This window comes from Rhinopithecus roxellana, chromosome 19 (assembly GCF_007565055.1).
Source record: "Rhinopithecus roxellana isolate Shanxi Qingling chromosome 19, ASM756505v1, whole genome shotgun sequence".
NCBI classification, from domain to species: Eukaryota; Metazoa; Chordata; class Mammalia; order Primates; family Cercopithecidae; genus Rhinopithecus; species Rhinopithecus roxellana.
In genome coordinates, this window is record NC_044567.1 from 65,003,337 (window position 1) to 65,019,767 (window position 16,431).

Here is a 16,431-nt window from a genome sequence, read left to right on the forward strand (position 1 = left end):
TCCTTTAGCTCCCAATCTGCTATGAAATTCAGGAAAACATTTTGCCTATTTCCTAATAACCTCTTCTGTAGGTGTTGATTGTTTCAAAGTGTGTCTGATCACTGAGGGACCCCCTGGGTGACCCCAGACTCATTTATACCAGTGTATGAAACATCACCTGCATTTCTGAGATGCTGGCTGCCCGTTCAGTGCTTCACAGGAAGACACATGGGCTTTCCCTCTTCAGATGCCTGAAGGGAGTGCTTTGAGCTGAGTGGTTTGCTGGCCTCCCTCCAGCCCTAGGGCCCTCCATGGGCCTGGGCTCTCTAGAGGGTCACTGCAACCTCCCTGAAGGTTTCCTCTTACACTGGCACCACTGCAACATATAGACCTGAGTACTATTGTATTCTGGCTTGGTGTGTATGCTTTTCAGTTTGTAAAACTGCTGTTCTTTTGACAATTCAAGTGACTGTTTTGTTTACTATATCCTTGAAAACAAAAATTGTAACAAAAACATTCCCATGACTATGCTGTGGTTGGAGACTTTATTACCAACAGATTTACACCTTCCTTTTCCCTCCATTTTCAGGAACTGTTTCAGGACTCCCCCTCCTCCCGTAATAACTTACAGTCTTTCCTATATCATAATAAAGCTACATTTTCTTCTGAAAATTGGCAGGCTCTCCCTTCAAAACACAAACAGCCAAAGAGAGGGTGGCAGGAGGGAGAAGAGCAGCCAGGGCACACTGGCTTGCATGGGGGCATCCCTGGTCTGAGTCAGTGACCAGAGCTACAGCCTGGCTTTCTGCCTAAAGTCTTGTCTGGGGATCAAGAAGGCCCCACATTCACATTTCATCCCTTTCCGTGACTGGCCTGCTGCTGGTTGACCTTCGTTTCTCCTTTTTTGGGCAGGAAGGTTGTTGCAGGAAGTCAGGGACCCCAAACGGAGGGACCGGCTGAAGCCATGGCAGAAGAACATAAATTGTGAAGATTTTATGGACACTTATCACTTCCCCAATCAATACTCTTGTGGTTTCCTATGCCTGTCTTTACGTTAATCTGTTAATCCCGTCATCTTCGTAAGCTGAGGATGAATGTTGCCTCAGGACCCTGTGATGATTGTGTTAACTGCACAAATTGTTTATAGAGCATGTGTGTTTGAAGAATATGAAATCTGGGCACCTTAAGAACAGGATAACAGCAATTTTCAAGGAACAAGGGAGATAACCTTAAAGTCTGGCTGCCTGTGGGCCAGGCAGGACAGAGCCATATTTCTCTTATTACCAAAAATGGGCAAGAGAAATATCGCTGAATTCTCTCCCCAGTAAGGAATATTAATAATTAACAGCCCTGGGAAAAGAATACATTGCCAGAGGAGGCCTCTGAAATGGCCGCCCTGGGGGTGTCTGCCTTATGCAGATACAGATAGGGATGAAACACGCCCTAGCCTCCTGCAGTGCCCCTAGACTTGCTGGGATTAGGAAGTTCCAGCCTGGCAAATTCTAGTCAGGCCAGTTCTCTGCTCTTGAACCCTGACAATGTGTGCACAGCGGGACATGGAAGTTCATTAGTGATTCTAGTTTCGCCCTGATCTTCTGCCTTGTGATCTTTTGTCACCCTTGAAGCATGTGATCTCTGTGACTCACACACTATTCATGCACTCCCTCCCTTTTGAAAACTGCTAATAAAAACTTGCTGGTTTTATGGCTCAGGGGGCATCACGGAACCTGCTGACATGTGATGTCTCACCCGGACACTCAGCTTTAAAATTTCTCTCTTTTGTAGTCTTTCCCTTTATTTCTCAGACCAGACGACACTTAGGGAAAATAGAAAAGGACCCACATTGAATATCATGGGTGGGTTTCCCCTGATAAAGGTAACATCCAGGATTCAGGAGAGCCTTCTGACTTGGGTGTGCATGAAAGTCACCTGAGGCCCTTGACATGCAGAAATTCTTGCCAGGTTTGGATTGCAAGCTCCAGGCTATGGTATAGCACAGTGTATTTTGTAGCAAGCTCCCTGTATGATTGGCGAGTCACAAATGAAAAGAAATACTATAATCAGTGGAGAGAAGATGTGCACAGCTATTCAGGTGCATGGTTCTCTGACAGATCACAAGGTGGGGGTGGACCTCTATGATGTCATCTCCCAGCCACCTCCCCATACTTCCCCTGCCCTCAGCAGGTCAGGAGTCTCCTGCTTGGCCTCATCTTCTATTCTGAAGCCTCTGAGTTCTGAATAGTTCTGCCCCCTCCTTTTTCAGATGCCTCTGTGGGAAAACTTTGTTATTTGACTTTCTTTACATGAAAACACCCAGAACACCAGAGAATGCCCCAGAGTTTCAGACTTAGTCCTGTCTCTTCATATTAAATACAACCATTGTTGTCTTCCCCTGGGGGAAGCTTCACTCTGCCTGGGTCCTGAGACCTTCCAACCAGCAAAGCTCCCTTTCTCCAGGACAAGCATAGGAAAACTTTGCGACTGAGACATTCAGTGCAATACTGAACATTGTCCACTTTCACATCTTCACTCTCAGAACTATACCTTCTGGCTGTCGGAGAGTCACACTGTGTACTGGATTCCAGTAGAAAGCATAACATTTATCTTTTAAGAAAAACCATCACATCAGCATAACTGAGCGATCCTAAGCCCAGTTGCTTCCAGGCAGCGGCTGACGTAGTGAGAACAGTTAGTTCCCCAGTCAGGGGCCACTGCTGCATGTCCCTCACTGTGAATGAAGTGACCTGGTCAAAAGCAACGCCATGTGGGCTGCCATGATGGTGACAGGAAGGAGGGGCAAGTCTATATCCAGGTAGAGGCTCCCTGCAGTGAAGGCCAATCTCAGCCCCCTCCACAGTGTGGGCAGCCTGCCCACAGGCAGCCAGCCAGTCCTCCTGGGAAACAGTGCCAGCCCAGGGATCCACACCAAGTCCCTCGTCAGCAGATGGGATGCTTGGCAGTAGTGTTGGCCTGGTCAGCCTTGGTCAGGGCACATGCAGCATGCTGAGCCTCTTCTGTCCCATGCCTGTCTGATGGCCACTTTGTCCCCGCCTAACATGGTGGCCAGGGAAAGAAGCTGACTCCATCTCCTGGCATGCCGTTTTGCCCACCTTTGATCAAGAGCATCCTCTGCAGGGATTCCCTTTGGTGGGAACAATGGAAATGTAGATGAAACCACCTTCACAGTCTGAGCCGCTGAGGCTCCTCTGCCTTCTGGGAAGCCCATCTGGAAGGTGCTTGGCTGTGGTAGCTGCTGTGGCTGCAGCAACGGCTAGGCTGCAGGACGAGGCTTTCAGGAGGAGGGTGGTGTGGCAGGCAGGGCCTCAAAGCTTCCAGGTGGCATGTTGGCACAGCAGACCGGGGCACTCGGGGTGCTGCTGGGCCAGGCTCTGGGGTGCAGACTGCCTGCACTGCAGTGATGGAGTTGGGAAGAGGCAGCAGTGTTCACAGCTGTTGACCCTTCTGTGCCAGCTGCCCATAGCATCACTGTACGGGCTCAGCATCTCTGGCCCAGCTTTCCAAGGTTGTCTGATGTGAATCCTCGCAGCACCCAAGGCTTGCTGTGCCCTGGGTGTCACCTGGGGGCCTGCAGTGCCCCTCTCCTCCTAGGACTCGGAATGAAGCCAGGTCCCTCTGGGCCGGAGACTTGGGCCCTGGGGGAGGGGCTGTGACCCACAGGTGGGGTCAGAGGCCCCAGGGCATGCTGCTGGCTGGCTGGGGCTGTGGGAACCCCATGCTCAGCCTTCCCTCCAGAGGCCGTGATGGGATCAACTTCCCCACTAAGTATTTCCTAAGGCCCAGAAGACAAAAATATAAAATAAAAATAAAATAGCAGTAAAAAACAAGGTCCAGCAGCCATCTGGGGCTGCGAGGCAGCTGGGCAGGTGCTGCCTGGGCTCCCTCCATGCCATGTTGTTCTTCTACCAATGTAAGTCTCAGGCAGGGGACACCTTGTTGCAGGGGTATCTCTCGAAGTGCCTCCTCCCTGTCATAAACCCAGGCAGGGCCTGGTGTCGCGGTCCCAGTGGGCTCGTTGGGCGGGGTGCGTCTTGTGGTTCCAGGGCTGCTGTCCACAGAAGATATATAACTGACAGAATCCCAGGAGCCGTGTTCAAAATGGCAGCACAGGAAACACGGACCCCCGACAAGCGGGTCTGTGTGGAGCTGTGGCCTAGAGTTCCCAGACAAATGTTTCCGTGTAATACGAAGCCTGACCTCACCGGGGGACAGGCTGCCCTCATCTCGAGCCTCTGGCCCCCTCAGAGAGCAGCCTGCTGCCCTGGGCTCTGGGGAAGCCCCTTGGTATTGATGGGCCTCCACCTGGGCCTTGGAGACAGCCCTGTCAGGCCAGGCTGGGGGAGGACAAGGCTTTTGTCCCAGGGAGGCTGATGGCATGAGCTCGTGGAGCTGAGCTGGTGGGTTGGGAACAGCCAGTCTGTCCCCCTCACAGAGGGGCCCAATGCCAGGGGACACCCTAGAGGACATCTGCTTGAGCTCAGCTGAAAAAAAGAAGCAGACATGGTCACCATCTTCTCCAAGCCCATCTGGTCTCTTCAGGGCTAACCTCCACAGGCCTGGGTCTCTGGAGTCCTCTGGGTCCCTGCGTGGCACCATGGCATGACACTGAGGACGCCCCTGCAGGCTGCTGATCCCACGGCGAGGGCTGTGTGCAGTCTGGGGTGGGGGAGCTTTCAGGGAACCTCAGGTCACTCCTGAAATGGCTCCCAGGGTTCAGGGTGGCTCAGGGCTTCCTGCCTCATGCCCTCACCTCAGGACAGTTTGGCAGCCCCAATTCAGGACTCAGGTGGGAGGGACCTGCACTGTCACCCAGCCCCCTTGCCACCTCACATGGGGGCCTGTCTTCACAGCGGGTGAGAAGGGAATGGGCACAGGTTCCCCTCTACCCTCCAGGCCGCCCACCCCATGCCAGGGCTGCAGCGATCCCACACCCGGCTGAACTCTTGGTTGTGTCTCTAGGTCAGGGCTTCCCCCAATGCCCTCTGCCCGAATCCTCTCTGGGTCAGGGACACTGATTCTCTTATCCCCCTGGCTTGTTGTTTTGACACCCTTGGGGGTCACTAGGGAATGAGGGGTCTCTGCTGCTTGGAGGTAGGGGTGGGGGCTTCCACAGCGGGGTCTGACTGCCCCAGTGTTCCTCAGGGCCCTTCAAGGAGGAGAGGACAATGTGGAAAGTGGGAGAGGGGTGTTATGAGGTCCTGCCCATGGCCCCTGCCTGTCCACACAGCATGTCCAGCATACACACACGTGCTCAGCACATGCACTGAAGACTGGCAGACCCATTTGACTTTCTTAGAATAGAGGAGGTAGAGGAGGAAGAAGAGGTGCAGGAGGAAGGCCAGGTAGGAGGACTGGGGGGACCAGGGCATTCCCCACCATAGACTGCCCCAGAGGGTTACTTGGGAGGGGACCTGGTGCTGGAGCTCACCTGGGGGTGGCAAGTCCCAGTGTTTCCTTGTGAGTTCCTTCATGGAGGTTTGAAGGATCCTGAGGACTTCGTTGTCCTCCAGGGCCCAGTTATGGGAGTCGCTCCTGAAACTCCCAGATGACGCTCCAGGAAAGCTCCATGAAGCACTCTAGGGACAGGGCGGGCATCAGGCCAGGAGGATTCCCTGGGAGGGGTCAGTGCCTGCACCCCATTTCCACCAGGCCCCACCTCCCACTGGGTGGTGCCTGGTCCTTTTTGACCACCCTGGGTTCCAGCTGTGCACAGAAGGCTTACAGTTGGGGAAGACCGGGCAGGGAAGTCCTCACCACACTCCTGACTTTCATCTGGGTCATGTAGGGGGTGGACTCAGTGTCATCATGCCTTGCCCAGCCCACCAGGCCAGATACCCCTAGCCAGATGGAGCAGGCAGTATAAGGACACTTCCCTCAGGCCAGCCGGGGTCTGTCCCACGTGTTCCCCCAAGCACCCTCGGGCACACAGGACTTACTCCTGTGTATTTTGAATGATGCATGCGCCATGGCCATCAGTACCCACTCGCCCTTCAAGATGAGCACATCCCACAGTCTCAGGGTGACCCCGAAGGATTTCTGTGAGGACAGCAGGTGTGGGAGAACCTGGTCTTTCCAAGCTGGGGCCAGTGGCCTGAGCAGGGCCCACTGGGGTTTCAGTCCCCTGGAGTGCTGGGGACCCCTCTCCATGGGATGAGACCCCCAGTAGACTGAGTCAGACAAGGTCCTGTAGCTCCTCATGGGGGACTCAGCTCAACAGCGCTGTGGCTTCTGGAAAGAGGGCTTCCTGAGGACCTGGGGCTTCCTTGGGCCCTCCCAAGTCAGGTCCTGTCCCAGTCTGCCCACGCGGCTGGGCCTGAGCCCTGGCCTCTGTCATGGGATGCCCCCTCTCTTGAGCAGAGCCTGGCTTGTGAGCCTGCAGGGATCTGCTTGTGCCCTCTGTGGGCTGGGGGTGAGCCAAGTCCTCCTGGGGGAGCTGGACCCCTGAGCTGAGGGAACCAGGCACTGCAGGACAGGAGGGTCCCTGGGCTGGGGTCTCCTTGTGCCTCTTTACCCCATCAAGGAAACACCAGAGGAGCCTTGTCAGCATGGAACCCTCAATGCACAGCCCTTCCTTGCCTTGAAGGGAGGAGCAGAGGTGCTCAGGGGCCCCTGGGCTGCCCTGAAATCCTCCCACTTCCAGTCCCCTCTGCAGACCCTTCCTCAAGGGGCACAACCCATGGTGGCTGCCAGGGATCCAACACCCGCCCCATGCACGGACACCCGGTGGACACACTTCTTTCAGCCCTGCTCAGCTGCAGCTCAGCCCTGGTCCACCAGTGCCTCTGCCTCTGCCAGAGCGGGAAAAGGAAACCCAATGCCGAACCCATGGTGAATCCCCATCCCAGGTCAGGTCGTGGCTGGGACTCAGCCTCTTGCCAGCCCCATGAGGGACTCAAGCCTCCCCTGGCCCATGGGACCCAGGGCCTCTGGGGAGGAGCCAAGGGTGTCAACCACTCACCAGGTGTCTCGTGATCTTCTGGAAGGACTTGTGCAGCACCTGCTCCTGGTGTGATAGGAGCCTCTCAAGCCAGGCAATATTTGGGCTGTAGAATACTTAGAAGCCCCCAACCCATCACCCCATCAGACCCCACTCCCAAGATGTGGAGGCATCAGCTGGAAGAGCTGGGCAGGGCAGGGGAACCCCAGACCCTGAAGCCTCCCTCCCTCCCATCTAGTGACCCCAGCATGCAGCCTCAGCCCTGGGGAGGAGGACCCTGGCTGGAGGTGCTGCCCAGCGGCCCTGCCTTTGACACCATGAGGTGGGGCCAAGGCAGGCAGGTGCTAGCGGGGAGAACGGGGTGGGAGCTAGGGGCTATGTGGCCATCTCCTGGACGTGGGATCAGGCTGGGGGACATGGGATGGACAGACATTGCCATCTTGGCTTCGTTGACTCATCCATAGGAAGGGAAAGTGGCTGGGAGCACAGCCAGCTGGGAGGCAGGAGGACACTCAGAGAGGTGAGTGGCGCCTGCACAAAGTCAGGGCTGGCTTCGGGTGACAGAGGGCAGCCTGGGGGAGGTATCCGTGCCCTCTGATGTTAGGGGTGAAAGGCGTCTGACTTGAGGTTTGAGGGTCCCTGTCCAGACCCAGGCTGCTGTGGGACCTCAGCAGGGACATCCTGGAGGCTCCAAACAAGCTGGGATACAAGGAAAGCACCTTGACTGGAAGTCGGGATCACTGACCAGAGTGGCCATCCCCTGGCACGGCTGTGTAAGCCCCCGGGGACAGTTGTCTACCTACCCTGCAGGGAGTGCCTCTTGCCGACCAGCAACTGGGCCAGCACTCAGAAAGCATCTCTCTCCAGCAGATACAGGAGGAGGATGGCGGTGATGTGGCTCAGGTCCCTGTGGTAGCCCACCTCCTGCAAGAGCCAGGGTCACCATGGAAGGATGTCACCTGGGAGGGCTGAGGCCCCCTGGGATGACTCACATCACCAGAGATGGCAGAGGTCCTCGAGGACACCTGCCACAGGCCTCCAGGGATTTGGGGTGGGCATGAGGACTGAGCAGGTCACGTATGACTCAGCTGACAAGGATCCTGGGGGGACTCCTGCAGCAAGCGTCTAAGCTCACAGGGCCCTAAAGGGCACAGGCAGGGATTGTTCATGCTCCCTCCCATGGGCCAGGCTGAGGAGACCACTGTGCCAGGCCTGGAGCAGCACCTGTGAACTGCACCCACCCCAAGTCAGGCAGCGGGGCACTGACCACCACACAAAGGGTCCTGCAGCAGCTCAGGGGCTGCCTGCCAGACACAGGAGGGTGGCTGGGTCCAGACCCCGTGTGGGCAGCCCATGGAGTCAGCTCAGCAGCTCTCCCTGCCTGGAATGGTCTGGAAAGTGGGAGTGGCACAGGAGCAGCCACCTGGGTGACACCCTCCCTGTCTGCTGCATTCCTATGGGGTTCAGGCAAAGGGAAAATTGGATCTCTGCCTGGTTTCTGGTGAAGAAAAGGCTTCCTCAGGATGCAAACTCATTTCATGACAAAAGCCTGATCCATCAGGCACCTCAGCAACTTGTCAAACCTGTCTCCTGTGAGGACCATCTGCATGCGACCCTGCCAAGCTCCTGGGCTTCGGGGCAATGCCAGGAGGGGAAGGTCATTTCTTCATCTGAGACGTGGTGGTTGGGTCCAGATGACACCAAGAGTCAAGACCTCAACCATTTTCTGTCTCAGTTTGACCCCTTGCGCCGCCCCCTTGCTTGGGTGTCCACACCAGCAAGTGAGCTTGAGTTCTGCCTACTACGTGCTGGTGGGTCACAAACACTAAATTTTCAAGAAGTGCCGACACCCCCAAGAGACACCCATGCCTGTGAATATGGGCACATGGCCCAGGAATATCGCTGCCCAGGAATACTCACAGGGTTATATGCAGAATAGGCCACAAGGATGTCACATAATTCCTGCTGCCTTGAAAAGAGGGAAAAGAGGGTTTTGTTTGTTTTGCACAGATGCTGTCAGTTTCATTTTCTCTATATACCTGGACAACAAACACAGTTCTGGGTTCAGATGATCCCCCAAATAAGCAGTGAGCTCTTCAGGACACCTGAGTTTTTAGGAGTTTTTTCAGTAAAATCCACATTCCTTGCAATGCAAATATCACAGGTGTACAGTTGGATCAGTGATCATTTTCACTCTGGTTGATTTTTTCTTCCCCCTTTTCTCGGTTTGCACACACAGAAGTCCAGTCTTTGGAACGTGCAGTTCTACGGTTCTGAACCAATGTGCAGAGCCTCCTGTCCACCACTGCAGCCCCTCCCAGAGCAGCTCCTTCATCCTCCAAGTCCCCAGCATGTCCCTTTGCAGCCAACGTCTCCCGGCTTCTTCAGCCCCTGGCCATCCTGACCTGTTCTCTGTCCCTATGGTTTGCTCTTTTTCAGAATGGCTAATGAATTGGAATCCTACGGTGGTAGCCTGTGGGGTCTGGCTTCGTTCCCTCAGCAATACACATCTAAGATCCACCCATGTTCCTGCGGGCATCAGGGGTTCGTTCCTTTTCCTCACTGAGTCTTCTCTGTCTGAAAAGTGGAACCCCCTTCCTCCCCAGTTCCGGTGTTGAAGAGCATCTCAATAGCCTCCAGATGTGAGTGACAATCAAGCAGTGAATGTGGCATGCGGATTTTATTTGCACATCAGTTTCAAATCAGTGTGGTCGATATCTGTGACATTTTGGGGATGTGTGGTACGAGGCCACTGAGCTTTGTGAGCCACGGCCCATCTGACTTCCAAAGTGGCTGTTCCCTGTCGCGTGCCTGCCAGCCATGGATGAGAGTTTCCGGGGCCCTGCATCCTGCCTGGTATTTTGGGCTGTCAGTGTTGCCTGGGAAGGCTCCTGAGCCCCGCCATCCTGCCGCCTTCCCGTGGGTCCCTACCCTGGCTCATTGTGGGGCATGGAGAGCACCTTCCACCATCGGCATGATTTTTTTTTTTTTCTGGCTTCCATCTCCTTGGGAGCCACCTGGGTTCTGGCCCCACATGTCCCAGCCCGACCCAGGGCTTAGAGCCCGGGAGGTGCTCAGTCCATAATGCTGGCTGCTGCCTGGGCCAGGAGAGCCCTTGGCAGCTCTGTCACTTTTCCTGGGTGACCATTGGCCTCTGCCCTGGGGAAGCCCTCATCCCTCTGGATCGCCCCCATCTTCCCTGGTACCCCTGCAGCCCCCATAGGCCTTACCTGACTCCAAATCTTTGTATGAACATCATGTGGTTCTGTAGGGTGCTGCTGACATCTAGCTGGATGCGGTGGGTGATCCTGGAGGACCTCTTGCCCTTCTCCTTCATGACCCGTAGGGCAGGGCCGAGAGGAGGAAGCAGCCTTAGAACAGACAAAAGACTCCCTGCCCCTGACGGCAGTCATCCCACAGTCAGCACTTCTGGAAGGAAGGGAGGAAGGTTTCCTCCTGCAGAAAGCTCCTTTTTGCCTTGTTTCTGAAGCCAGAGAGGGTCAGCAGAGCCCAGTGCACCTGCGGTGCCTGAGTTACCATATGTGCCCAGCATGTGCGTCTGACCACAGCCCCCACCTCCAACCCGGGCTCGACGTTCCCTCCAGCTGGAGTCCTGGGCTCCTGACATGGTCTGGCCTGTTTGTCCTGCCCTAGCCGAGTGTGGGAGGGCTGTACCCTGTATTCCCCTGGATTCTCAGCCTTCACTTTGTCAATGTCTAGCAGTAGTGACCATGCCTGGCCCCACACCACCAGGGAAATGCCTTTGTACGTGTTTTGAGACAGCTACAGACAGAAGAACGCTCCAGTGAGACAGGACATGGGGTGACTCGGGGAGGAAAGCTGGCGAGCAGGTCTGCTATCCTATGGTAAGGATGGGATGCCACCCACCCACTGAGAGGCAGATGGTGCCAGGTCACAGCCATGGGTGCCTATCTCCTGGCTCTGCAGAGAGCAGTCACGGGGGCCATTCCCTCCACATTACTTTCTTGCTGCTCCCATATTTTGTCCAGTCTGCAAGCATCTTCAGCCACTTGTCAGTGTGTTTTATTTCCTGCTGTCTTTGCTGTCAAATGAGCCATGATGGAGTTAGCGGAGCTGCCAGGCCTCTGACAGTGGCCCATGGATGCTGGGTCCAGGGCTTTGGGGCCCTGAAGAGACCCAACCTGAAGGAGCCAGGAAAGGGCAGACCCCAGGGGCTGACACCCTCTGAAGGAACCAGAGCTGGAGGTCTGGACTGGTGATGCCAGAACAAGCCATCCTCAGGCCACAGATGCCCCAAGTGTTAGTTGGGTCCCAGCCTTCAACTGCAGACTTGGTGCAAATGGGCAGTGGACTCTGAGCCAGGACTGCAGTTCTTGGTTTGAGTTTTGGTCAAAGCCTCATGGGAACAGAGTCCAGCCAGAATGGCCGCCCCTCCCAGTGACAGCCGTGGCCCTCTCACTATCACCCAGGCCCACCAGCCGCCACCTCTGCCTCACCGACCACCCCTGATTCCCCATCCCTGGAGCAGCGTCCCATGCAGCAGGCACAGGCTCTTACCTTTATCTCCAGGGCACTGACAGGGACAGCTCCCTCTCACTGTAAGGCAACCCAGGCAGAAGCCATCCTCCTGCCTAGGGCAGGAGCCATCCCCCTCCCTGAGAGGGCCCCAGGGAAGGACCAGCCCATCCCCATCCACCCTAAGTCTCAGCCTGGGACAAGGCACAGAGAAGGAAGGCAAGGGCCGCCCTGTGGAGCTGACACCTGCGAGGCACCAGAACCCTGGAGAAGAGGGAGCTCGAGGCTGGCCTGGCGGGAGCCACTTGGGGTGCCTCGGGCTGCACAATGGGGCTGCCCCTCCTGGGCTGGAGGCGACACCCTCTGTGGGAGCTGAGAAAGTCCAGTCCTGAGACAGGATGGGTGCTGCCCAGGGTGGGTGGCCGAGCCCTGACTGACAGCAGTGCCTTAGGAGTGACCACATCACCCACCAGAGTCCGGGGAGCCTGGCCTGAGAGCTGCCCAGCGCCCTGAGGACGCATCCGGAGCCCATCCCAGCCGACACTCCCCATGGGCCTTGCAGGGTCTGACGTCCCAGCGTGCACCTGCCTCTGCCTGCGCCCTGGCCGCTGACCCTGCCTGTACCCCATCTTCCCCCATCCTGTCCAGCCCAGAGACTGTGACCCTCCCTCTGACCACCCTGGCCCTTCTTTGATCCTTTTCTGTCAGAGCCTAAGAATGAGACCTCCCTCCCTGATCCGTCCATACCTCTGCCTTGGCCACTTTCTCACGGGGCTGCCCAATGATGCTAGGGAGAAGACTGGGGTTACAAGGATGACCAAGGGCCCTGCAGGCAGTGGGGATGGCCCTACCACTCCACCTCAAGCCTCAGCCAGCTCTCAGGGGAGTCGGCCTTCAGGCCTCAGCCTCCTCCCAGCCACTGCAAAAACCAGGACATGAGGTGCCTGACTGTCCTCTCCCTACTGTCCTGCCAGCCCCAACTCCATCTCCCTCCTCCACCCTCTGTGGTGCTGACTGAGCCAGCGGGAAGCAGAGTCTCTGGAGGGCCACGCAGAGCCTTAGGGACTGACCAAGGGCCCCCACTGAAGGGTCCCAGGTGGGCCACAGTTCCCTGCCCACCCCATCTCCCATGGGATTCTTTAGTGGGTGTAGGTATGCAAGATAATGTTGGGGGGTGCAGGGTGAATAATTTCAATGTACATTATCATGTATTATCTTACTGTGTAAATGCTTCTAAGAATAGTTAAGTAACTTAAATTTGCATGCTACTCAAAATATAGCTTTAAATGCTAATAAAAAAATGGAGGCAAATGAAAAGTCTCTTGCTGTGGTCCAGGGAATCTCGATCTTTCTTTCAGAGAGACTTGCAGCTTTAAGCTGGAGCTGCCCTCTCCTTCCTGTCTGCTGCACACCCCCACAACACACACACATGTACACACACACATATGCATGCACACACCTGCACATACACACACACTGTGCATCATGCCCTCACTAAGGAGGCATGGAAGTGAATGTGTGTCTGTAAGGAAATGAAGACAGCTCAAGCCCCTAGTTCCCTGGGGATTTGCACAGACGCCCTCCCTGCAGACCATTCTTTGGTCTCTTTCTCTCCCTTCGTGAAAGAGAGAAGCAGAGCCTCAGCAGGTACCTGGCTGCTTAGTGCTCAATCCAAGGTCACAAGCTTCCTCAGGAGCCTGGTGAGATGGGGGCACCACAGAGCCTCCCAAACCGAGGGGGCAGCATTCGGTGGAGCCCAGGAAGGTGCTAGACGGGACGTCTCGGTTCATCAAAGACACAACCACAATGCAGTGAGGAAGGGCAGCCGCTGAAGGTTTTATTCTCCAGGAGGAGGGGCTCTTGGGGGCTGTGATCAGGAGGCACGAGGACTTTATTGCACGTGTGGTTGGGTGATGACGACCTACAGCTGCACTGGGAACTGGGACTCAGAGTGCCCTGACATCTGCTCTGTCTCTCTCTTCCTCTCTGCCTCCTCCGTCTCTCTCCTCATCTCTCTTTTTCTCTCTCTCTCTCCATCTCTTTCCCTCCTCCTCTTCCTCCTTGCCCCTGTTCAGGCACCTAGGACCCTCTCTTGGGTGTGTTTGCACACAATGCCAAGGCTGCCATCTATCAGGGTATCCTCACAGGATGCCTCCACCTTCCATCACCCACGGGGTTGAGGGTCCCAGGTATGACCGCGCTCTCCTGGGTGGGCGTCCTATGCTCAGGGTAGCAGAAGCTGCAGGTCTCCACTGGCTTAGGTGATGTGCCCACAGGGCTGCTGGCTTCCATCTCGTGATCTGCAGAGACGAGAGTGGAGGGTTCGGGCCAGGCCTGGCCCTGGACCGGGATAGGGGAGACGGTGTGAGCAGCCATACTCTCCCCTGACCCAGGAACTAAGGGCAATCACCAGGCTAAGGTCATCGGGGGGACCCAGGCGGGTGTCAGTGTCCCTCACTTGCTGACCAGACCCTGTGCTGGGGCAGGGGTGGGCAGGCAAATCTTGGCTCTCACTTCTGCCCAGCCCCAAGCCTGCCATGCCCACCAAGGAGACACCTCCTCCAGGGCTTAGCTCTGATGGCCCTGCGTCCTGAGAACTCCTGACCCAGGCAATCCCGAAGGCTGGCACCCCACACCCACCCTTCCCGGGTGCCACTCTGCTAGGTATCTGCCTGCCAGGATGTCTTAATCTGATTTTATCAAGCTACAGCAAATAACAGGGATGAGCCCTGTGCCTCTCCACCTAGAAGCAGGGGCAGTGACAGGACCGAGGGATGGCACGAGTCTTGTCACCCAAGCAGCGAGAAGGGCGAGGACCCCAGTTTCATGCACTCACCATGGGGAGACTTGGCCGGACTTTGACAGGGCCTTGAGTGGGACTGGCAGGAGCAGGGATCCCCCCTCTTCTTGAGGAAGCAGGCCACTGTCACCAGGAAGCGGCAAAGGATGGTGCACAGGCAGAGCCCCAGCGTGCTGTAGACCAGAGCCAGCTGATGTGAACTCAACGTCAGCCCCAGGAGAGCTGCAAGACAGCGTGAGACCCCTCTCTGCAGTGCCTTCTCCTCTTCCCCTCATTAGGCTCAAGCAACCCACCCTGCTGCGAGCCTGTCTGGCTCCTGGAGAGGCTGGGCTCCTTTCCTGACCCTGAGGCTGGCTGGGATGCTCTCTGGATCCTGGAGGAAGTTGACCCACTCCCCCATCCTAGTGGCAACTTCCCAAGGCCTCGAAGCTGGACAACGTGAGCTGGTCCAGGATTAATCTGTTACAAATCTGATGAATCTCTCACTGGCCCTGGGTTTTGAACTCACATTGCAAGCAGAAGGCTCATGTTGCAGTTACCAGAGAGTGGGCTCGTTCCAAGATGGGAGTCACCCACGCTTGCGGCAGATGCTTAAGATCTGAGCATGGGAGACATAGGCCCTAGAAAGACAGAGAGACTTCCTGCATGGAGCTTACCGTCTTGGGGAGCCAACCACCTCACCACCCCATGGGGAAACAGACGGTCACAATGGGACAATAGCCTGCAGAAGGGGTGCACAGAACCCTGGCAGCTCATCCTGGGGAAGGTGCTCTAGTCTGGGAAAATGCTTCTTAGAGAAAGGGGCCTGTTTTATTTTTACTTTTTCATTGCAGGAAGAACGCACAGTTTAAGTGTTCAACTTGATGAACTTTTACCAATGGGTGCACTCAGGCTCAGCCCCTAGACCAGGCTGGACAAGACCAAGTTCATGCCCAGACCCTAGGGGGCTCCCTTGTCCCCTCCCATCCAATACTTTCCCCAAGAAGTAACCACTCTTCTCAGCCCTTTTACTATAGATTAATTCTGCTTCTTTTTGCCTTCTATAGAGGCATGTGGAAGGTGCTCTTTTGAGTCCGGTTTCTTCACTCAACAATGACATCTGAGAGATCCTCTCATATTGTTGCATGCGGTCGGAGGTCATTCTTTTTCATTGCTGTATAGTATTTCATTGCATGAATACACTGTCATTTGTTGACATGTTCTGTTTATGGATATTTCGGTTGTGCTAGACAGTGATAGTTTTGACTGAGTAGAAGTTACCTTGCTATGCAGAGGCAGAGAGGATAGGGAGGAACATTTGAGAAGGCAGGAACAACACGCACAAAGGCTTTTGGCAGGAAAGAGCCTACCCAGGGCTCTGAAGGCTGGTGTGGCTTCCTGGTACCCTGCTTCTAGGCGGCTGTGTTCTGAGCACCTACTGCCCTGGCCTGGTGTGTGGCCCTCCACACCCATTTATCGGGGGAAATTCAGACCCTGATACTTAAACATTGGTTCTTTTCTATTTCCCTAAGTGTTAGCCTTAGGGCCAACTGAGAAATAAAGGGAAAGAGTACAAAAGAGAGAAATTTTAAAGCTGAGTGTCTGGGGGAGACATCACATGTTGGCAGGTTCCCTGATGCCCCCTAAGCTGCAAAACGAGCAAGTTTTTATTAGTGATTTTCAAAGGGGAGGGAGTGTACGAACAGGATGTGGGTCACAGAGATCACATGCTTCACAAGGTAATAAAATATTACAAGGCAAATGGAGGCAGGGCGAGATCACAGGACCAGGGTGAAATTAAAATTGCTGATACAGTTTTGGGCACACATTGTCATTGATAACATCTCATCAGGAGACAGGGTTTGAGAGCAGACAACCGGTCTGACTAAAATTTACTAGGTGGGAATTTCCTCGTCCTAATAGACTTGGGAGCACTACGGGAGACCAGGGCTTATTTCATCCCTTATCTGCAACTGTAAAAGACAGACACATTCCCAGAGCGATCATTTTAGAGACCTTCCCCTAGGAATGCATTCCCTTTCTCAGGGCTGTTCCTTGCTGAGAAAAAGAATTTCTCCTATTTGCTTTTGAAAGAAGAGAAATATGGTGCTGCTCCACCTGGCTCTCAGGCAGCCAGACCTAATGGTTATCTCCCTTGTTCCTTGAACATCACTGTTATGCTGTTCTTTTTTCAAGGTGCCCAGATTTCGTATTGTTTAAA

General features: G+C 55.2%; 2 protein-coding genes and 1 pseudogene across 2 annotated transcripts; all 3 read right to left on the reverse strand.

Moving 5' to 3' along the window:
- Positions 1–3,914: 3,914 nt before the first annotated feature.
- On the reverse strand, positions 3,915–6,824 carry LOC104681444. Its single transcript, XM_030924107.1, is given in 6 exon segments — positions 3,915–4,361; positions 4,363–4,478; positions 5,426–5,523; positions 5,525–5,573; positions 5,934–6,206; positions 6,632–6,824. Coding segments are annotated over 6 exon segments (1,176 nt in total).
- A 127-nt stretch (positions 6,825–6,951) lies between these two features.
- LOC104681445 lies at positions 6,952–11,982 on the reverse strand (annotated as a pseudogene).
- A 1,579-nt stretch (positions 11,983–13,561) lies between these two features.
- LOC104681446 (tumor necrosis factor receptor superfamily member 13B-like) lies at positions 13,562–15,683 on the reverse strand. Its single transcript, XM_010387758.1, has 3 exons — positions 15,581–15,683; positions 14,268–14,453; positions 13,562–13,731 (listed from the first exon to the last, which is right to left on the reverse strand). Exons 1-3 carry the CDS (start codon positions 15,681–15,683, stop codon positions 13,562–13,564), a joined length of 459 nt encoding a protein of 152 aa, XP_010386060.1.
- Positions 15,684–16,431: the final 748 nt, after the last annotated feature.